This window comes from Ostrinia nubilalis, chromosome 28, assembly GCF_963855985.1.
Source record: "Ostrinia nubilalis chromosome 28, ilOstNubi1.1, whole genome shotgun sequence".
Lineage (NCBI taxonomy): Eukaryota > Metazoa > Arthropoda > Insecta > Lepidoptera > Crambidae > Ostrinia > Ostrinia nubilalis.
The window spans coordinates 7,024,369-7,047,560 of record NC_087115.1 but is presented as its reverse complement, the minus strand read 5'-3'; the positions used below and the strand labels follow the sequence as shown (position 1 = coordinate 7,047,560).

General features: G+C 41.8%; 1 protein-coding gene across 1 annotated transcript in view; it reads left to right on the top strand.

Moving 5' to 3' along the window:
* The window catches only part of LOC135085230 (intersectin-2), a 70,803-nt gene that overhangs the window by 30,214 nt on the left and 17,397 nt on the right, over positions 1-23,192 (top strand). Inside the window, exons 17-23 of the mRNA XM_063979986.1 lie at positions 1,145-1,266; positions 5,071-5,134; positions 5,852-5,956; positions 7,344-7,406; positions 8,007-8,139; positions 9,219-9,387; positions 21,226-21,383. Coding sequence (XP_063836056.1) covers positions 1,145-1,266; positions 5,071-5,134; positions 5,852-5,956; positions 7,344-7,406; positions 8,007-8,139; positions 9,219-9,387; positions 21,226-21,383 — 814 coding nt within the window. The remainder of the gene's footprint in view (positions 1-1,144; positions 1,267-5,070; positions 5,135-5,851; positions 5,957-7,343; positions 7,407-8,006; positions 8,140-9,218; positions 9,388-21,225; positions 21,384-23,192) is intronic.

The window sequence follows — 23,192 nt, the reverse complement described above, 5'->3', positions numbered from 1 at the left end:
TTGTTGATAATAGTATCATCATCATCATTCAGCAGCGATTTTGTGAAAAATATTATTGGCAGGTAGCTAATAGCTCATAAGATCCCTTATTGATGTTTATTGTCCGTGGCGCATATCGTTTCATAAACCTTTTTTTGTCACCTGTCATCCGCTTTGCAACGTAGGAAGTCGAACCTCAACTTCGAACTCGGGTCTAATGACAGTTTAACTTTCCCCCGGGACAAACTTGACCTTAATTGGTTGGGTTGGCGGCTTGGCGGTCAAGCTGTAGATCCTGGCTACACAGGAGTTGCAGCGGTGGGAAAGAGAGGTGGGAATAGTCTCGTATTCAGCCACAGGACGTCCACTGCTGAACATAGGCCTCCCCCAATGATTTTCATAATCCAGTCGCTATTCGCCTGCATCCAGCGTCCTCTTGCTACTTTAATGAGGTCGTCGGTCCCCCTTATAATGGACGTGTGTGGTCCCACGCTGCGTTTTCCGGTACGTGGCCTTCACTCACCTTGCTGCCCCATCGGCCGTCAGTTCTGCGTACTATGTGCCCTGCCCATTGCCACTTCAGCTTGTTAATCCGTCGGGCTACGTCAGCGACTTTAGTTCGTTTACGGATCTCCTCATTTCTGATTCGATCTCGTATAGAAACACCTAGCGTGCTATGTGTCCAGCTCCCCTAGACAAGTTGCAAAATGTGACAGTTTTTATGTCGAAAGAAGACCGAAAGGCCTTCTTAGGGTTCCGTAGTCCTGACAAGGAACCCTTATAGTTTCGATATGTCTGTCTGTCTGTCCGTCCCCCATCCCCCCCTCTAAAAACCAAACTGTTGGCTTGAAAAATTCTGCTTTTCATGAACTTTCAAGGAAAACTATAACGGTTAAGATACATCAGTTAGTCAGATGTTTTCACCATCAATCTCTTATTTTTAAGTGACCCCTATGGTAACAAATAACAGGAATTTTGTTTACATACGAATCGCTTAAAAATTAGGGGATTGATGGTGAAAACGAGCATAAGAGTAATAGTCATTTGACTCGTGTATTAAAAATTCTTAACCAGTAAAAATTCCTTAGAAGAAAAATCATGAAAAGTGACTTTAAATGAAGACCCACTGCTCATGATAATGACTTAATATTTTTGTCCTTCCCAGCCACCGAACCCGTGACATCAACTCCGTCGACTACGTCAGCACCATCGGCCGCGAGATGGCGCTGCGTGTACGAGTTCAACGCGCGAACGCCCGACGAGCTTAGCTTGCAGCCGGGTGACCTGGTAAGTCACGTGAAGCTTGACAGTTAGGGATGATTCCTAAGTAAAAAAACAAGAGTTTGAATTAGTCTGTCAGTACCTCTATAGTCTGATCCGTGAGCACGTAGAATTTTGTCCAATGACCCCAAGCTACCCAACCTTATCGCTCGCGCGTAATTATATTGCTGTCGCGACTGTGCGACGGGCGCCCGCAGTGAGTGTGCGAGCGCGACAGCAACATAATTACGCGCGAGCTATAATAGGGATGGGTAGCTTGGGGTCATTGGACAAAATTCTACGTGCTCACGGACCGGGCTTTAGCATGAACAACTTTCGTCTTCGAATCGTTTGCGTATTCGACAAAATTCGATACTCAACCTTCGAATTAAACGATAACGTGACAATTTTGATTCTCAGAATAAGTTTCGTGCAACCATTACTTATACTAAGTTCACTTTACGACACTTTCACAAGGGCGCTGTTGTAGTTTTCGTACTAAATCTTTTGATGGCGATTCGAATACGCAAACGATTCGAACTCGAAATTTTTTCGTGCTAGCCGTTCAGTTAACTTATCAAAAAATACTCGACACGTATTTTTCACTTTTTGAAACTAATGAAAATTGAAAGAGATAAAGCGCGCCAAAGTTCAAAAGAAAAGGTGACGTCAAGGCGTGGTAAAAGGTGTGCACTTTGTGACATCACGCACGATTGCTTCGTGATTACTTTTTTGATTGACAAATAAAGATGACCAATATTATTGATTTATTTAATTTTAAATTTGAGTGTAAACTAACCTAAACTAATATGATCCCAATGTGATTGAAATAAATAATTATTTAATTTAATTTAATTTAATTATCTATCTATCTATCTATATAAATAAAAATGAATTGCTGTTCGTTAGTCTGATTAAAACTCGAGAACGGCTGGGCCGATTGAGCTGATTTTGGTTTTAAAATGTTTGTCGTAGTCCAGGGTAGGTCTAAACGGTGAGCAAATAAGGAAAAATTGCGATGGCTTATTATTGCCTTTAAGGCGGAACAGAGTTCGCGTGGTCAGCTAGTTTAATAATAAAATTGACATGTGCGTTCCCTTCGAGAGGCCACTGTGGAAAACGAAGGTTTCGTATACATAAAGATTTAGCAGAACCTCTAAAACAAATGTAGCCAGAATTATAAATTTGTAGGTGTTGTAAGTTGGAAGCTACAACTCGCCGAATGTGGTCCCTCAGATGAACTATGTCAAATACCAAATTACTGAATCTGACCAAATAAGATGATTTTGATGAATGGTAATATTTAGGAGGTAAATCGTAGGGCTACATACGAAAATAAGACCTCTGGTTATTTACTGCAAATAAAGAAAATCGAATCAGACGATGGGCGCTCAGTTCTCCAGTGCACAAAATTTACTTTAATGCTACAAATTGGAACTTGAGACTAAGTTTCTTTGGTAAGGTTTTAATTTTAGCAGAAGTAGCCACAATGCTACCCTGAGAGTACAGGGTTTATATATTCTACTAGTACAGAATAAAAGCTCTAGTAAAGTGAGCCCTCGGGCCACACGTTTCAGAAAAAAGTTATCATATTTAGAGACAAGGTGGAAGGTGTATTAATTTACACATAATACTATAAAAACGTAGTCATTTCGTAGTACAAACTTAAGTATCTGTGTGGTGTGTAAATATTTCCTTTCTTGAAATAAAACTGACTCATTTATGTGTGAACAAAATATTCGTATTAGGGTAACCACACATCAGAAAATTAATGGATAACTAGAAAAAGTGTCCCTACACAACCAATACCATGATTAAAAAAATTCAAGATAAAGTTGTACTGTTAAACATTTCTATAGATAGAGCATAATAAAACAAAGTACACTGATAACAAAATTACCATGTGTACAGTGCGATTTTCACTCAATCGTCGAATTCAACTCTGCTGGGCAGCGTCCGCCGGGAAGCTTCTCGATATTCTCACGTCCGAAATACCGCAGTCTTAAGAACTGTGCCACAGCGTACTGAAGGAGATATCCGAAAGTGGGGATTGTCCACTGATCGGCCACATGCTCAGCAGGACGAGGTCGGTTGTAGAAATAAGATACTAACATTAGCCTAAATTTTTACTAACATTTATGGATCTCTGTTATCTGAAATAAATACTTTTTATATTATTTTATTTATTTAAGACTGACCAGTGTGTGTTGCCAGTGATGGTATACGTCTGAGACGTGGTTGTTTACTATGGGCCTCATGAAGGCTCAAGGTCACCCAAAGGGCCATTTTGTTGGGGAGTGTAGACAGTGAAGGCGATTTTCCCGAAAGTAGGGAAATTTTTAATACGTTTTTAATTATTTTATAATTAACAAAAACAAAACGCATCATGTACCTACTTACTTATTTATTGAATTCAAAGTACCTACCTAATTACAATAAGATAAATCGACTTAAAAGTCTCGATTTCATAAAAAAGGAAGTGTATTTGTACGGCAAACAATTGGGAAATAAATTTTCTTGTTACTGGTATCATTCCCGTATTTAATTTTTGAAAGCCAAATTCAAGCAAAATACCTACGCGTCGAATCGTACTTACTTATGAAATATAACACTGGTCACTTTCTTTCGTTTTTCTGATGTATTTAGACACCCTTTCACAGCACAAACCGTCTTAATTAATTAAAAGTCGTCGGACGTGTTTACCAATTTTTCACTTTGACAGTTCATGTGACGTTTACGGGTAAGCCATTCAGGCTTACTAAAATCTGCCTCACTTTTCGTGCACTGACTATCTATCTAGGTTTTATTAATCTAAGACTGCTACTGATTAATGAACCGCGGCATTAATCGATTTTGTTGTATCACAGCTCTAAATCTATTCCGTATCACACAATGCATAGGTAATTTAAATAGAATTATTTTTACGTCGTACTTATTTAATTAAAATAAAATCAATAGTCCTGATTTATACTTTTGTTTTGAGTTTCCTAAAAAAATCGACAATGTGGTTATCATACACAAAATCATTACGGAGAATTTAAGAAGCAAGATATTTCTTTAAATACTTTATATAGCAATAATATTTGAATACAATTTTAAACTGCAAATTTTGTACATAAAATGCTGTTAACTATTTTTATCAAACAATGAGTTGGGCGAGATATTTATCATGGAATTGGTTTTTAGCGTGTGTTCCGAGGGCTCACTTTACTAGAGCTTTTATTCTGTACTAGTAGAATATATAAACCCTGTACTCTCAGGGTAGCATTGTGGCTACTTCTGCTAAAATTAAAACCTTACCAAAGAAACTTAGTCTCAAGTTCCAATTTGTAGCATTAAAGTAAATTTTGTGCACTGGTGAACTGAGGGCCCATCGTCTGATTGGATTTTCTTTATTTGCAGTAACTATGCAGAGCTCTTATTTTCGTATGTAGCTCTACGATTTACCTCCTAAATATTACCATTCATCAAAATCATCTTATTTGGTCAGATTCAGTAATTTGGCATTTGACATAGTTCATCTGAGGGACCACATTCGGCGAGTTGTAGCGTCCAACTTACAACACCTACAAATTTATCATTCCGGCTACATTTGTTTTAGAGGTTCTGCTAAATCTTTATGTATACGAAACCTTCGTTTTCCACAGTGGCCTCTCGAAGGGAACGCACATAAATTGACGGACTAAAAGTTAAAACATGTTGTATACTACTCTAAACTGTATCCTGCAAAAAACAGTACCTGCATATAACGGAATGTCCTCGTGGGAGAGAGCCCTTATGGTGAGACTCCTTTGTTTTTCTAAGTGTAATATAAAATCGTCTGTCCATCAGGTCAGCGACGCGCAGGCGCCTAGAGGCGACGCCGAGCCCGGCTGGCGGTGGGGCACAGCCAGAGGTAATATACAGGGTGTTAATAGAATAAGCTTAGCATTATATCACACATAAGTGATTATAATAGATTTATTAAAGAAAGTGAGTGAAAAAAGCATTTTTAAACAGAATTCTAACATAACTAAAAAAACCTTTCTGAACAAGATCCTAAAGCAAGTTATTAAAAAAAAGCGTTTTTGAACAGAACCCTAAAGCAAGTGGTTGAATAAAAGCGTTTTTGAACAGGACCCTAAAGCAACTAGCTGACAAAAGCGTTTTTTTTTAAGAAATCCTTAAGCGAGTGGCTGAAAAAAGCACTTGAACAGGATTCTGATGGTAACCTATAGAAAATGGCTGAAAAATAGCGTTTCTGAACAGGATTATACAGCAAGTAGCTGTAAAAAAAGCGTTTTTGAACAGCATCCAAAAACAAGACACTGTTAAGTCGGCCGTTTGGTGTAGTGGTTCGAAACGGACTACTATTCCGGAAGTTGCGGGTTCGATTCCCGCACAGTACAAACATTTGTGTGCATGAACATATTTGTTTGTATTGGATTTGGTGTTTTCTATGTATAATATGTATGTATTTACAAAAAAAAAGTATTTAAGTATGTTTATATCCGTTGTCTAGTACCCATAGTACAAGCTTTGCTTAGTTTGGGACTAGAAGCGCAGTGTAAAATGTCCAAGGATATTTATTTATTTAGTTTTTTAACGTGCCAAATGCATGTTGTTCCCACAGGTCAATCGGGCTGGTTCCCTGAATCCTATGTTGAGGACATTAACGCGGTGGCCGCATATGCTACGGAAGTCATCGAGCCTATGGAGACCAAGACTCAACTCGAAGGTAACGGGACTATTCCCACCTCTCGTTCCCACCGCTGCAACTCCTGTGTAGCCAGGATCTACAGCTTGACCGCCACAAAAACCCAACCAATGAAAGTCAAGTTTGTCCCGGGGGAAAGTTAAACTGTCATTGGACCCGCAACGAAATTAATCAGAAGAACATAGGAGGAGTTCGAAATTAAGGTTCGACTTCCCTCCATTGCAAAGCGGATGACAGGTGACAAACATAGGTTTAAAACCTTTAAGAAAACTCGAAGGTAAGTCTTTAATGTAGGACTTAGCTTATCCCACTCGGTGGACCGACGATCTGGTGAAGGTCGCGGGAGGTGCCTGGATGCTGGCAGCGTAGGACCGGTTGTTGTGTAAATCTTTGGGGGAGGCCTTTGTCCAGCAGTGGACGTCATTTTGCTAAAAGCTACGAATATACAGTGGCGTACTTAATACCAGTCGAATATTATTGCTGTTAGTCCAGCAAACTACAGACTTATTTTTGACCGATAATTTCATGGGGCTAATCAGTATACAGAGTGGAATTTTGTAATGCCACCTGGGGGGAAAGTACTCTTAAAACTGTAGATAGAAAATTTGACTGAAAGAAAACATTCCATTATTTTTTTCAAGAAAGAGAACTGCATTCAAAGGTTTTCGAAAACTTTTCGAAAATTCACTACCATGCCATACCTACAATTTTCTGTACATAATTAAAATAATTTTTAAGATTTCATGGTTTTCCTTTCATTTGATTTACCAAGTTTGTTAGAATCCTTATACTTAACCCTAACGCAGTGGTTCTTAACCGGTGGTCCGCGGACCACTGGTGGTCCCTGGAGGCATTCCAAGTGGTCCACGAAGACATCGTAATAAACAAGTGACGTGACGTGATGAGTCGAGTCAACACAACGCAAACGGCGCACAGTGGGCGAGAAATCGACCTCCCCTTTCATAGGATTTGAAAAAAAAAGTGGTCCCTGACAAGATAGAAATTTGGTAAAATGGACCCTCGTGACTTAAAGGTTAAGAACCACTGCCCTAACGATCGATGCAATAAAAATACCGGGTGTAATTTTTAACAGATTTTAGTAGGTTCGATTCCCGAGTGTGGCAAGCAAATTTTTGGAAATCTTTGAATGCAGTTCTATTTCTTTTAAAAAATAAAGGAATGTTTTCTTTGAGCTAAAATGTATATCTACAATATTAAGAGTACTTTTCCTCCAGGTGGCATTACAAAATTCCACCTTGTATACATGTATGGAAGTGTGCACTTACACCGATTTGGTATCGGGCGATTCCTCATACAAATAGAAAGCTGGCCAAACTATCGGCAGACTAAAACGATGTTTTTGTTCCTACCAAGGCTAAAATATTAATATGTACTTGTATTGTTTCAGGCATAGCAGAAGTGCCAGAGGCAGAGATTGCAAACGATTTGGGTGGAGCGATGCCTGTTGTTGGTAAGTGGCAGATTCAAATACATTTACACATGTAAGAGTGAGCCAATAGGGGCGGAGCAGTAAAGAAAAATGTTGCAATACCGGCAAAATATTGTTCAAACTATTTTCAGCGTTCGAAGTCACGGGCACAGCTAGTTTTGTACACCAGTAAGAAGAGGCCCGTGACGTCAAGGAGTGCTTTAAAGTGTAGCACTTTGTGACGTCACGAGGAACTTCAACGCATCAACTTCGTAATCACTTGTTTGATTGACAAATAAAAAAAATATGTGTTCAATATTTTTTGATATTATAATATTGATGGACTAATCGTTTTCACCATCAATCCCTAATTTTTAAGTGACCCCTATGAAAAAAAATCCTGTTAAGTGTTACCATAGGGATCACCTAAAAGTTAGGGATTGATGGTAAAAACGGGCATAAAAGTGTTTTAGGAACCTCTTCTTTTGAACTTTGGTGTCTTTTATCTCTTTCAATTTTCAGCAGTTTGAAATAGAGAAAAATACGTGTCGAGTATTTTTTGATAAATCAACTGACGGACTAATTCAAACTCCTGCTTTTTTACCCAGGAAACATCCCTATAATGTATCATTTTTGCTACAGAAGGTGGAGATTTCTACATAGCGGCGTATCCTTACACTTCGGCCGAGCCTGGTGACCTCACCTTCGAAGCTGGCGAGCGGATTGAGGTCATGAGGCGGGATGGGGACTGGTGGACTGGACGGATTGGGATCCGGTAAGTTATTCATCATCATCATCATCATCATCATTTCAGCCACAGGACGTCCACAGCTGAACATAGGCCTCCCCCAATGATTTCCACATCGCACGGTTGGCAGCGGCCTGCATCCAGCGCCTTCTTGCTACCTATATGAGGTCGTAAGTCTTAATCCCTAGTCTTAAAGTTCAATTTACCCCAGACATCTGACGGACAGCTTGAAGGAGTGTCGACAGCTTTGCATTGCAAACTGCAGTATTCTACGTACACAATACACGGAACCGCAGGAGCAGTTTTGACTTTTTGTTTTATATTTTTTTTATCCACAACGAAGAAGTTCTTGGCCTGTATCTCACCTGATGGTAAGTGACGATCAGGCCGAAGGTGGAAGCGAGCTTCACCCGGAATCCTCAACCACTGAGGAACTGGCTATCTTACCTCTAACTGCCGAAACACAACAATGCTGTTAACATTGTTGCTATGGCGACAGACTTAGGTAAGATGGTGGTAGCTAGCCAGGCGGACTTAGAACAAGCCCTACGACCAACCAAACCGAACATAAAAATCTGCCCCCACTTGGAATCGAACCCGGGACCTCTGCGACTGAAGCAGGTGGTCTTACCACTAGACCACAAAGGCGGTTAAAGCGGACTGCTTCAGGCGGTTAAGCAATCGCCAGGCATACATTAACTGCTGGAGCTGTCGACAGCTCTCGCGCAGTTATCCGCCCGTACTCTTCATTTCACGTCGCGTGTGCTTTACTTGCTTTACAGTTAATATCAACTGCTCCAGCAGTTAACAGCTTTTACTGCCAACCTGCCAACCAAAAGGTGTACACAATCGAAGCCGTCCATATACCGGTGCAGTCTCGCGTCTTAGTAGATTCATAAAAAAACAATATTTGGCCTCCCAGTTGATCATATTTTTTTAAAGTGGCAGCAAACCTGTTAATAACTACTGCTCCGGCAGTTATTAACTACTGCTCCACCAGTTAATAACTACTGCTCCAGTAGTTAATGCCAACAACAATCCCTAATATTATTACACAGGACTATTTTTCCCAACTTAATTTAATTATTAATCATTTCTCTCCCCAGAACGGGCATATTCCCCTCAAACTACGTCACCAAAGATACAACCTCTTCCACCGGCGACACCATCAGCACGATACCGGAGGCGGCTGAACCGGAACCGGAGCCGGCGAGCCCGCTGCCGGCGCCGCAACCGGCGCCGGTCGCCGTGGCGCCGGAACCGGATTTAGTGCAGGTGAGAAGAAGAAAAGAAAAGTGTGGCGACGCCACTACAAACTAGTGACCAACAGATGGCGCTGTCACTACTTCACTATGGCACACTCCGTCGCTCATACAAACCTGCATCGCGGTGACGGAGTTTTATATCCTGCCAAGTATACAGTGTGAGTCACGTTAAAGTGTACATATGAAAATAGATAAAACTAGACCTATTTTTATCGACAAAAAAGAGGTCAAAAATTTTTTGAGATTTTTTTTTTAATTTTTTATAGAATTTTTTTTCTTCCAATTACTTTTTGTAAAGAAAACGTAATAACTTTTAAACTAAGCGGTATATCCTGATAAAATAAAAACAGTAATAATGCTAAATAACAGGCGATACTGAAAAAATACATAAAAGACCCAGAAAATGCCAACAAATAATAAAAAATGAGACTTTTTGAAAAAAGTCTGCTTAAAAATTCGTATTTTTTTGGTTATTTGATAAATTTCTCAAAAAAATGCCCTTATAACAGGTAGTTTTTATTACTTTGTATTATTCTCTATCGTATTATCTTTGTAAAACCAAAAATTGCATGTCTCTATCCCTATCACAACATTTGCTATGATCGTTTGAACAAAGGCCTGCCACAACATTATTCTCCGCTACAGGTAGAGACAATTTTAATTTTTACTAAAATGCTTATTTTACTACGAAATCTTTTGTTTTTATTTGAAATCTAACTTTTCTTTATCAAAATTACAAATCTAGAGCCATTTTCAGTTTCGTTCTTAACGAAGCGTTGAATGGCGCGCCCGGAGAGGCTTAGTTCAAACAATCATTGCAAACGTTGTGATAGGGATAGAGACATGCGATTTTTGGTTTTACGAAGGTAATACGATAGAGAATAATACAAAGTAATAAAAACCACCGGTTATAGGGGCATTTTTTGGAAAAAATTATCAAATAACCAAAAAAAACACGAATTTTTAAGCAGATTTTTTTCAAAAAGTATCATTTTTTATTATTTGTTGGCCTTTTTTGTGTATTTTATGTATTTTTTTAGTATCGCCTGTTATTTAGCATTATTACTGTTTTTATTTTATAAGGATATACCGCTTAGTTTAAAAGTTATTACGTTTTCTTTACAATAAGTAATTGGAAGAAAAAAAATTCGATAAAAAATTAAAAAAAAATGTCAAAAAATTTTTGACCTCTTTTTTGTCGATAAAAATAGTTCTAGTTTCATCTATTTTCATATGTACACTTTAACGTGACTCACACTGTATATAGACAAACCAAGATGGTGTAAATTGGACCTTGGTCCCCGAGCACAACACCCGCTCGGAAGGAAGCACTAACATCTAGCTTCCTTATTGTGGATGAACATCGTATCCCACAAAAGTAAGGTCGCGCTTATCATGGGCCTTATAAGTGATAAAATGAAACAACGGTCTGTTTGCTATTACGTCTATTTATGAACTGGCGAACCACACATCATACAGGAGTATTTATAATAAGTTTAAGGTTTACCCTCCATACATAACACCTCCACCCTTATTTAATACATTGAAGTTCGACTAACGAATTCAACCAATAACTAAATTAATAACTAAATTATGCTATGAACAATGAACTGAGCATAACACATTATGTAACAGGTCTTCACTACAAATATTTATTCATATAAGTATGACTCATGAAAAATAACATTTTAATTTAACCTTGTTTCATATAATAATTTTATTAACAATTACGTACCTAACATCGGACGGAGATAGGTAGCCTAGGAAAGGTACAAACATAGACATTTTATATTTACAAGAAATCTCAAAGTAGTAGATAGGTACCTACTCATTATTATACAATACTATATAGTAACAACATACTGTTATAAAGTATTATTATATTGGATTATGAATATCCATATCGCTCTGGGGGTCTACGCGTACGTATTGGGTAACGAGGTTCATTCGCGATGGGCAGGGGTTCATGGGTTGGACCTGTGTGTGCTCCGGTCTGATCCTGAGACCTAGTTACTTCCGACCCAGACACTTCGCATTCGCCAGGGACCGGGCCCGTGGGCCGACTACTGCCCTCGCCCCCCACCGACGTCACCCGCCCACCGCTCGGTGTGAGACACGCAGCTGGATAAAGAACCGGTTTCCTCAGATTACTCAATTCTTCCTTTTCATTCGTACCTGTGCTGTTTACAGGGTCCGTTGAAGTCATTTGGGACGTATTTACTTTACATTTCAATCTCATTTGATCGGCGTGCCTATGTACCACTGTGCCATCGTCTAATTTTACATTATAATCTGTGTTACCTAACTTTTCGATAGTTAAGCCACTTACCCACTTACTCTGCGGATGATACACCCGCACCCAGACGGAGTCGCCGGCCTGGAAGCCGCGCCACGAGCCGCCCGCCGCGCGCTGCTGCCGGCGCTGCGCCGCCGCCACCAGCTCCTCCCGCGGCGGTTTCAGCCGGTCGAGTCTCGTTCGCAATAATCTACCTTGTAATATTTGCGCTGGACTTTCCTTGGTCGTACTATGTTCCGTGGTGCGATAAATTAATAAAAAACGTTGTAAGGCCGCATCTACGTCTGCTCGCTGTGCGACCGCTTTTTTAATGACCTTTTTACATATTTTTACAGCATTCTCAGCCAAACCGTTAGAAGCGGGGTGGTATGGTGCAGAAAAGATGTGTTCTACGCCATTGTTTGTTAAAAAATAATTAAACTCGTCGCTACTGAACGGGGGCCCGTTGTCACTAACGAGTTGTTTAGGGATACCGAAACGAGCCCACATTTCCCGTAATTTATTTATTACCGTTTTAGCAGTCGTAGTATGCATCTTGCAGATTTCGATCCATTTAGAACAGGCGTCTATAACTACTAAGTATTTCTCGCCACCAATTGGCCCTAAGAAATCTACATGTAGCCTCGTCCACGGGCGGGCCGGCCATGGCCACGGCACGGGCGCGTGCTGCGCCGGCGCCGCCGCCTGCTCCGCGCACACGGCGCACGCCCGGCACAGCGCCTCCACCGCCTCGTCTACGCCGGGCCACCACACGTAGCTGCGGGCGATGCTCTTCGTCCGCACGATGCCCATGTGTGTGTCGTGTAGTTCTCTGAGTACGTCATCCCGACAAGTGCTAGGAATCACGAGTCGATACCCCCACATGAGACAACCCAATTCTATGTATAACTCGTTCCGTCTATTGTAATAAGGTTGAAGCTCGCGAATTTCGACTTCGTTCGGCCACCCGTCTTTAACGTAACTTAACACACGCCCTAGAATCGGATCTTTCCTAGTCCCGTCTCTGATATCCTCGTATTTAAGTAGTAATGCTTCCGAAGCAAAATGTAGATAAGTCTGTTCCGGTTCGTTTGACTCGTGAGTTGTCGCGTTCAGCGCTTTGTAACTTTCCAACATGCGCGATAATGCATCGGCCGTATTGTTATCAGTGCTAACATATTCGATAGAAAAATCGTAGGCCGACAATAACAACGCCCACCTTTGCAACCTACTAGCCGTCATGCTCGGTACCCCTGTATCCGGACCAAAAATGCTTACAAGGGGTTTATGGTCCGTCCGCAAAGTGAAGTGTCTACCATACAAGAACTGATGAAATTTTTTTACAGCAAAAACTATAGCAAGGGCCTCCTTGTGAATTTGGCTGTAATTAATCTCGGCTCGGGTGAGCGCCCGCGAGGCGTAGGCCACGGGCCGCTCGGCGCCCGCGCCGCGCTGCGCCAGCACCGCGCCCAGCCCGTGCGCGCTCGCGTCGCACGTCAGCACGAGCTCGCGCGACTCGTCGTAGTGCACCAGCACGTCCGCGCCGATTAGTAGCCTTTTTACTAACTTAAAGCAACGATCATGAATATGTTCCCAATGCCAATGTTTTCCTTTCCTAAGCAAATCATATAAAGGTGATAAATGAAAACTTAAGTTTTTTATAAATTTGCCGTAGAAATTAATCATCCCTAGAAATGATTTAAGTTCAGAAACATTTCTCGGTGGGAGAAGGTTTATTATCGGTTTAATTTTGTCTGGATCAACTTTAATACCTTGATTACTGATTATAAAACCTAAATATTTTACCTCTTTGTTAAAGAAATCACATTTCTGTTTTTTTAATTTTAAACCATGGTCCTGCAATATTCTTAGTACATTATTTAGGGTTTCCAAATTCGCTGAAATAGATGTACCTCCTATTAAAATGTCATCCAAAAACACAGTGACATTGGGCATGTGGGCAAATAATTGTGACATAATTCTTTGAAATATTCCTGGACTCGACGACAGTCCGTAAACAAGTCTATTATATTTAAAAAGACCTCGATGAGTATTTATCACCGTTAAATTACTCGTATCATCTAACAATACCTGATTGTAAGCTTGAGATAAATCCAGCTTGGTGAAATAGTTATAACCGCTTAATTTAGTGAGCAAATCATCTATTTTAGGCACAGGGTACTTATCTACTTTTAAAACTTTGTTCAACGTCACCTTATAATCAGCACAGATACGTAAAGCGCCGTCCGGTTTATGTACAATTACCAGCGGCGTGGCCCAGTCCGAGCAGTCCACGGGCTCGATGACGCCGGCGCGCAGCATGGCGTCCAGCTCGGCGTCTACGCGCGCGCGCAGCGCGTACGGCAGCGGGCGCGCGCGGCAGAACACGGGCGCGGCGCCCTCGCGGATGCGAAGTGTCGCCCGGCCCCCGTTGAAGCACCCCAACCCGCCGTCGAATAACTCCTTATATCTATCGACAACATCATTAACGATTACATTTTTTTGTACATTGTTCAATTCCTTTACTTCGTTTAACTTACAATTATTATTTAAAGAGTTACATTGTATAGGTATACTTGGTATGGAAATATTTAATTCAGCTATCCATTGACGCCCCAGGAGCGATGTAACCCCATCATTAAAAACGTACAAATCTAGCTTTCTACACGTTTTGTTATAATTTACTGTTACCTCCAAATAACCTAACGGCTTAACTTTACTTCCATTATAGAATCTAACCGATAAATCACATTTTTGAATAGGCAAATGTTGGAAAAATAATTTGTATGTATCAAATGAAATGCAAGATAAAGGTGAACCCGTATCAACTTCCATTGACAAATTTACATTATTAACACATATTGTCATGCTCACCGGTCGGTACTGATTTAAGGACATTTGATAAATTGCTTCTTCATTTCCGTCGTCTTCGCTGCTATATGTAGCCCCGCCTTCGTCCGCTTCCTCACGATAAGGTCCAGCCGATTCACCTTTGACCCCGAGCGGCGGCCGCCTCTGGAACGTTCGATGCGGTTGCCGGCGTTACCGCCGTGAACGCCACCGCGCCCCCATTGTCCGCCTTGATAGTTACCTCTGCGAGTTCTAGGCTCGTGGGCATCTATATTCTGTTGGCATACCCGCCTTAGATGACCCACTTTTTTACAACGGCTGCACTCGTATGTCTTAAATCTGCAGTCATTTTTCTTATGCCTATAATCACCGCATGCTAAACATCCTCCCTGTAGATGTAGCTTGTTTAGTGTCCCAGCTAAATCCATTCCCGCGGAACTACGTCGTCCCGCCGCCTCCGGCCCCGTCCGGCCCCCGGGCGCAGCCGCAGCCCGCGACGCCGATGCGCCCTCGCCGCCGTTGTGCATGCTCACCGCTGCTGAATCTCTTTCCGCCGCTTCCATGGAGTTCGCTACTGACACTGCCTTTACAAACGTAATTTTTCCCTCCGCAAACAACCGCTGTCTGATGACGTCACTCATTATTCCGCACGCGAATTGGTCCCTTAAATTCTCGTCCAAGCTTGTTCCGAATTCACAATAACGCGACAGTTTTTTTAGTTCTGACACGTAAACTGCCATATTTTCACCCACACATTGACGTCTTTGTCGAAATTTGTATCTTTCCGCTAAAAACGATGGACTGGGTTGTAGATGGTTTAACATCGCCTGCTTGACCTCTTCCAATGTCATTTCGGCTGGTTTGCGCGGGCTGCATAGATTTACTAGCAGTTCATACGCCTCCTCACCCATGAATGCGATAAGCGTCGGTAATTTGAGATCGTCTTTCACACTATTTACTTTGAAATACATATCCAGTCTGTCACAATACGACTGCCAATTGCCGTCCTTCACGTTGAATTCACTCAATTTCGACATAGTTCCGAATCACAAGTAAATTAAGTAACACTACGAGTAAATATAACGGTCGCGTCAATTTTCAAGTCCACCCGCAGTCGCCACTGATAAAATGAAACAACGGTCTGTTTGCTATTACGTCTATTTATGAACTGGCGAACCACACATCATACAGGAGTATTTATAATAAGTTTAAGGTTTACCCTCCATACATAACAATAAGAAGGTTCGTTCGTTTCAGCCGAAAGACGTCCACTGCTGGACAAAGACCTTCCCCCAAGGATTTCCACAAAGACCGGTCCTGCGCCGCACGCATCCAGGCGCCTCCCGCGACCTTCACCAGATCGTCGGTCCACCTAGTGGGAGGCCTGCCCACGCCACGTTCTCTAGTAGCAACTACAGGACGTAGTGCGAGTAGGTCTCTCACTAAATGGACCGACAATCTGGTGTAAATCGCTGGAAGTACCTGGACGCAAGTAGCGCAGGACCGTTCATTGTAGAAATCCTTGAGGGAGGCCTTTGTCCAGCAGTGGAGCCGGATTTGGTGCAGTTAATAAGAATGTATCATAACAAATTAGATAATATAGAAAGTCGTTCACGATAACGAAACGTCATGCCAATTGCCCCGTATAGACCCAATACAATGAACTGTCCCACCCGTGACATTGACAGAGGGGCGCCACCGTCAAGGGATCGCTGGTTCCGATTTTTTCCATATTGGAAACTATACAGGGTGTTTGGCGGAAGGTTAGACAAACTTCGTGGGTGTATATTTGACCGTTATTATTATCCAATAATATTATCCAAGTTCCCACTAATATTATTACATGAACCAATCCTGGTATTGATTCTAGAATACATTATAGTTCATCCAGTTTGCCTGGTCTTACTATACTTTGTGCATTAGCGTAGTAACATTTTAGCGATTTATTGTTTTGTGTTACATTATGGTGCGTGTCTGCGACTTGGTGAGTAACATTTGTAGTGGTTATATTGTTTTCTGTGTTTTTTGGCTGGTCTTGGACTACTTTGGGTATTCCCCGAACGAATCTGATAGTAAGGTTTTGTTCGCCCGCATCTTTTCGACGTTTCTTAATTTGCTAATAATACCACAGAATAATAATAAGTACTACGTACAGAAGTTTTACTTCGCAAGGGTATTTAAAAAATGTATGCTCTATGTCATTATCAATATGGTGTAATTTAGCCTGTCTCAAGAGTCAAGCACCATTTTGTTGACAAACGTCAGCGATCGGCACTGCGCCGAAGCTATAGGGCTGACTTCGGTAAAATGATGTGACGTGAGGTGCCAAACTGCGGAAAATGGCGGAGGAAATGCATGATTTAGCATGAATTATCATGAATAATATTAACTACTTATTTACCTCTCAGTGTCTTGAGGCAACTTAAAAAAGTACATTCTGTGTTTTTATTATTATTTACGCAGTTAAATACTGCACAGTATTTGGGCCATTCTTAAATTTGTGCCAATTATTTTTTTTTAATTAAAGATTATTTTTTTTTACTTTTTGCGATGTGTATCGAAAGTATAAACCAAAAGCATACTTTTGATGTATATGGACAACCTTAAAGCCCTCGGAAAGGAAACAAAATAGCCTACGTAAACACGGCTGTGACACTGCATGACACGGATGTGACAGTTTTACATTTTTACTGTAAATAATAATATTTATGTTGTTAAATTTATATCTTAATAGTTTAAATTGATTAACAATAAAATACACTAAATTCGTTTCATCAACAAGGTGTTATTTGGTAATATGTACTTTTTTCTGAACATCCAAAAATTTAATTAAAATTGAGATCAAAAATACCGTCAGGTAGTTAATATATCTACTAGATAATAAAAAAATAGACTTTTTATTATTGGCACTATCTGATCATGCTTCCGGTATGCTACCTACATGGTTTCGATATGATAATATGCTTGACAAATTAGTAAATCTTAAACACAGTAGGTACCTAATTGAGTATCAAATGAGATTTTTGTAGGATTCACATAACAGTTGGTTTTGACAACTTAAACATGTTTCATAGTCACCGTACCACTAAAAATATGATTAATAGCAATTCCTTTTAAAACAACTCCGACCACCTCTGCAGGGCCTTTACCGGGAGCTGTCTCAGTAAAATTTGATATTACTGCAGAAATGAGAAAGTGCAATAATTTTTCCTTCGTGGCATCTAGAAAATCATACTAGCGAAAAATAAGTATACTTACTAAAAGGCTACTCCTAAAAATTGCACAATACACAAAATAATTTAGCAGAACAACAAAAACTATTAAAATAATAAAAATAGAATGTCACAACCACGCGTTGTAATGTCACGACCATGTACTTAAATAGTTTGCGGTAGTGACACATTTTTAATACCATGGCCGTGACAATTTGGAACGTGTCCGATATATCCAAAAAACTATCTGTGAATTAGCAGATCTTGTGCAATTATCTGAAACTATACTGCATGAGGTACATAATTATGTTTTATACAATAGCGTGACATTGATACCTACCTTTAAAAACCGTACACGGGATGGACGTGTTATGGTTGTCCCTTTTTTCAAATAAATAGGAAATAATTTTTTGCGGCTCACTCACTACGTTTAGCCATTTGCAAATCTAATAAGATGACAATGTTACTGTTCTAAAAAAACTTAGCAAGGGATGTCAATATCAAAGATAGTTTTTTTACCGAGTTACGCATATTTAAAGTGGCGCACGTGGTTGTGACACAAAAACTGCTCACACAATGTTTGGTGTTCAAAATCAAAAATGGTAATTATTATTGATATTAATTTTTAACAGTCTTATACAGGGTGTTAGGTAAATGGGTATATGAGCCGAGACTAGCCCATGTTAACATACTCATATAAATACTATAGTGGTGTCAGAAAGTGGATATCGTAATATTTAATAAAAAATATTTTCCCATACAAAACTAAATAAATTATTATTATTTTAATTTTTGGACAGCCCTACGATCGCGCAACTCCCTCCTAGGTCAAACGTGGTCAAACGGTATTTCATTCACAAATTTTGACGCGAGTCGGCACTTTTATTATTACTTTTGAACCAATTCTTCACTTACCTCTTTTTATTGACTCTGCAAGCAATCCAAGGTATTCAGGGGGTAACACTTCACTCTAATTCACAAAACGAATCGCAACACATCTATCACATCCATCCACTCACTTATTCACCTTCCCACGCTTTCAAGTGGCCGGGTAGGTTCTTGTAGTGAAATCCTATTTTCAAGAACGGGATCTCCGGGTCTCCCATCGGTGGTATGGTGGTGTCGATTCACCCACCCGCGAAAACATTAAGATACAAGGCATCGTGGAACGGAAGGTCTCCCGGACATAAATCGTTCATCACACTAAAGAAGACACAAACAAAGTCCTATTGCACCAACACCACTCAACACACATCACCATAATTTCACTGTATTACTTAGCTATTTGAATATCTAATTATCCAGAACGTCAACAACAAAACATCGCACCGAACGCAAATTATTTACTGACAAAATAATGTAAACAAATAAACATGGCCGCATGGCGCATGCGCGGTGCAACTAGTGCGGGGTCATTATTTTTTCCATAAAATCGGTAATCGATATTGATATTACAAAAAATCGATTAAAATATCAAATTGTTTGAAAACCATCTGAGTAATCAATAGGAATGTCTTAAAATCAATTATCGATTAATTGATAGATCCTACCTACCTGAAATCGCTCATACTATCGATGGGTCTAAATTAGTTTAACGATACCATTGCATTGATAGAAGACATTGAAAAAAAAAACAACACAGTTTTATTTGGTAAATTAAGAAAACCGTAATCTGCCATGCTTTTGGAAATGTTTTAGCTAAATTTAAATTTGCGATAAACGCTGTTATTTTTCTTAGAAAATATGATATTTTATTAACGATAGTATGAGTGATTGGTTTGCCTTTCGATAGGCTATTGATAGACAATCGGCAAGACTACTGTACTGACCAACTGGATTGTAATTACGGCACTGTAATTACGACACTTTGACCTCAGACGACTCGACCTTCATTAGTCAATCATGAAATGAAAACTTAACCCCAACCACAATTAATGGCACCTAAATTTATTATTTGTAGAAAAAAAATCCTTCAACGATTTATTATTGAACACGTGAAAAATCTTAATCGATTTTTAGCCTTCAATGTCACCTCCTTACACATCCTTACTCCTGATCCGCGATGATCTTCCGACTCTTTCTTGCAAGTGAAAGCCGCCGTGCGATACGTCTTGCGTCTCACTCGCACTACACGTGCCGGTCCCATTGTAAGACCTTTCGTTGACCTTCAAAGATTAAACAGTGCGTTGGGCACATTTCTTTAATGCCTAAGGTTTTTTTTCAATGGTGTCTTATTTTTAGTTAAGGTATTTTTAGTACACAATATCGTGATTTACGATGATAAAATTTAGATGATTACCTACAATTTCTCATTTTCCTTAATCAAGTTTAATGATTCGTTCCTTCATACATTTCAGCCGAATGACTTCCACAATGAACGGTCCTGATTATTCAGTTTATTTGAATAAGTAAGTTACAGTCAATGAAGTAAAATAATTCTTGACCACTTTGTTTACTTTTACTTATCCAAAATCCAAATCGAATCAAATAAGGTAAGGGAGTATTTGACTTGTGCTAAATCTTTTTAGATGGACTGATTTTCCTGGGGGATTGCTTAAGGTTTTTGCCTCTCAGAGACAAACTTTTAGGCAGAAAATTATAATGAATTCTGTCATTTGTTTTATCTACGCTAGTTTGTCGTACTATTAATTTTCAGGGGTGTCACGACGCAATTTGGCGACAAAAACTGAATCAGCTGATTACTCAATAATGGTACCTTTCCCAGACTTTCTGACACCACTATAGTATTTATATGACTATGTTAACATGGGCTGGTCTCGGCTCATATACCCATTTACCTAACACCCTGTATAACATGTATTAATCTTGCATAATTACTGTAATATTTATCAAAATAACATAACATCTCTTTAGAAAAAAATATTGTATGTCCAAATCCGGGAATCTCACACTACACGGTCCGTGACATTTTGGACTTGTAACTTTTTTTTAATATTCTTCTAATAGTTTTATGATAAAAATGATATTGGGCCTAGTTAATAGAGGTATTTTACTAAGTAAATTAATATACAGTGCACTGATTTTCTTTAAAAACATATGCTATTCTTACATCTCACACAAAAATGCGTAAGAATAAGAATGGCCCATTTAGTACACCATTTTCTTTATTTTCTTCCATCATACACAAGAATACGCGTGCGTGAGTCAATGTTCGCTCGTATGTGAGGCCTTGTCGAATAGTATCCTATAGGTGGGTCATCGTGCGTGTTTTGTTTTCAATGTAAACTCGCGGAGATGAACAGGCCTGATAATACGTATAGTTTCTGTCTGCTATGACCTTAAGCTCCAGCTAAAGTATGGTCGCCGAGCAGATAGAATTTCGTCCTTACCTTAAACTACCCATCCTTATTCCTTTCGCGACTGTGCGAGATTTAGCTTGGGGTCATTGGACGAAATTCTATGTGCTCGGCGACCGGTCTTCACCTCCAGTATTACTATGACTTGCTAATTTTGGTTCACCCCGCATAAAACCAATTCTTTTTCCTTCCAGGAGCAAAAATCCTCAACGCCAGTGTCATCAGAAGTGGCAGCCATTACTGAAGCGGCGCGCCCGCCGTCGGCCGCCCGCCGCGACTCGGGCCGGGACTCCGCCACCGCGCGACGGAAGCCCGAGGTGGCGCAGGCCGTGGCTGCCTACACCGCCGCCAGGTACTGTGGTGACGTCACACCGTGCCGCAGCCCGGGGCCAGTGTCGTAAGTGGCATTGGTGGCGGCCAGTGGCATTGGTGGCGGCCAGTGGCATTGGTGGCGGCCAGTGTCTATAGTGTCTGTGGCGTCATCCAGTGTCATAGTCGTCAGCGTCATCCAGCGTCCCCCAGTGTCATTGACGTCATCCAGCGTCCCTGGCGTCGCTCCCGTACGGTCGGTCGTCGGTCCATCACGGACGCGGCGCGCCCGCCGTCGGCCGCCCGCCGCGACTCGGGCCGGGACTCCGCCACCGCGCGACGGAAGCCCGAGGTGGCGCAGGCCGTGGCTGCCTACACCGCCGCCAGGTACTGTGGTGACGTCACACCGTGCCGCAGCCCGGGGCCAGTGTCGTAAGTGGCATTGGTGGCGGCCAGTGGCATTGGTGGCGGCCAGTGGCATTGGTGGCGGCCAGTGTCTATAGTGTCTGTGGCGTCATCCAGTGTCATAGTCGTCAGCGTCATCCAGCGTCCCCCAGTGTCATTGACGTCATCCAGCGTCCCTGGCGTCGCTCCCGTACGGTCGGTCGTCGGTCCATCACGGACGCGGCGCGCCCGCCGTCGGCCGCCCGCCGCGACTCGGGCCGGGACTCCGCCACCGCGCGACGGAAGCCCGAGGTGGCGCAGGCCGTGGCTGCCTACACCGCCGCCAGGTACTGTGGTGACGTCACACCGTGCCGCAGCCCGGGGCCAGTGTCGTAAGTGGCATTGGTGGCGGCCAGTGGCATTGGTGGCGGCCAGTGTCATTGGTGTCATCCAGTGTCTATAGTGTCTGTGGCGTCATCCAGTGTCTATAGTGTCTGTGGCGTCATCCAGTGTCTATAGTGTCTGTGGCGTCATCCAGTGTCATAAGTGTCACAGGCGTCATCCAGTGTCTATAGTGTCTGTGGCGTCATCCAGTGTCTATAGTGTCACAGGCGTCATCCAGTGTCATAAGTGTCACAGGCGTCATCCAGTGTCTATAGTGTCTGTGGCGTCATCCAGTGTCTATAGTGTCACAGGCGTCATCCAGTGTCATAAGTGTCACAGGCGTCATCCAGTGTCTATAGTGTCACAGGCGTCATCCAGTGTCTATAGTGTCTGTGGCGTCATCCAGTGTCTATAGTGTCTGTGGCGTCATCCAGTGTCATAGTCGTCAGCGTCATCCAGCGTCCCCCAGTGTCATTGACGTCATCCAGCGTCCCTGGCGTCGCTCCCGTACGGTCGGTCGTCGGTCCATCACGGACGCGGCGCGCCCGCCGTCGGCCGCCCGCCGCGACTCGGGCCGGGACTCCGCCACCGCGCGACGGAAGCCCGAGGTGGCGCAGGCCGTGGCTGCCTACACCGCCGCCAGGTACTGTGGTGACGTCACACCGTGCCGCAGCCCGGGGCCAGTGTCGTAAGTGGCATTGGTGGCGGCCAGTGGCATTGGTGGCGGCCAGTGTCATTGGTGTCATCCAGTGTCTATAGTGTCTGTGGCGTCATCCAGTGTCTATAGTGTCTGTGGCGTCATCCAGTGTCTATAGTGTCTGTGGCGTCATCCAGTGTCATAAGTGTCACAGGCGTCATCCAGTGTCTATAGTGTCTGTGGCGTCATCCAGTGTCTATAGTGTCACAGGCGTCATCCAGTGTCATAAGTGTCACAGGCGTCATCCAGTGTCTATAGTGTCTGTGGCGTCATCCAGTGTCTATAGTGTCACAGGCGTCATCCAGTGTCATAAGTGTCACAGGCGTCATCCAGTGTCTATAGTGTCACAGGCGTCATCCAGTGTCTATAGTGTCTGTGGCGTCATCC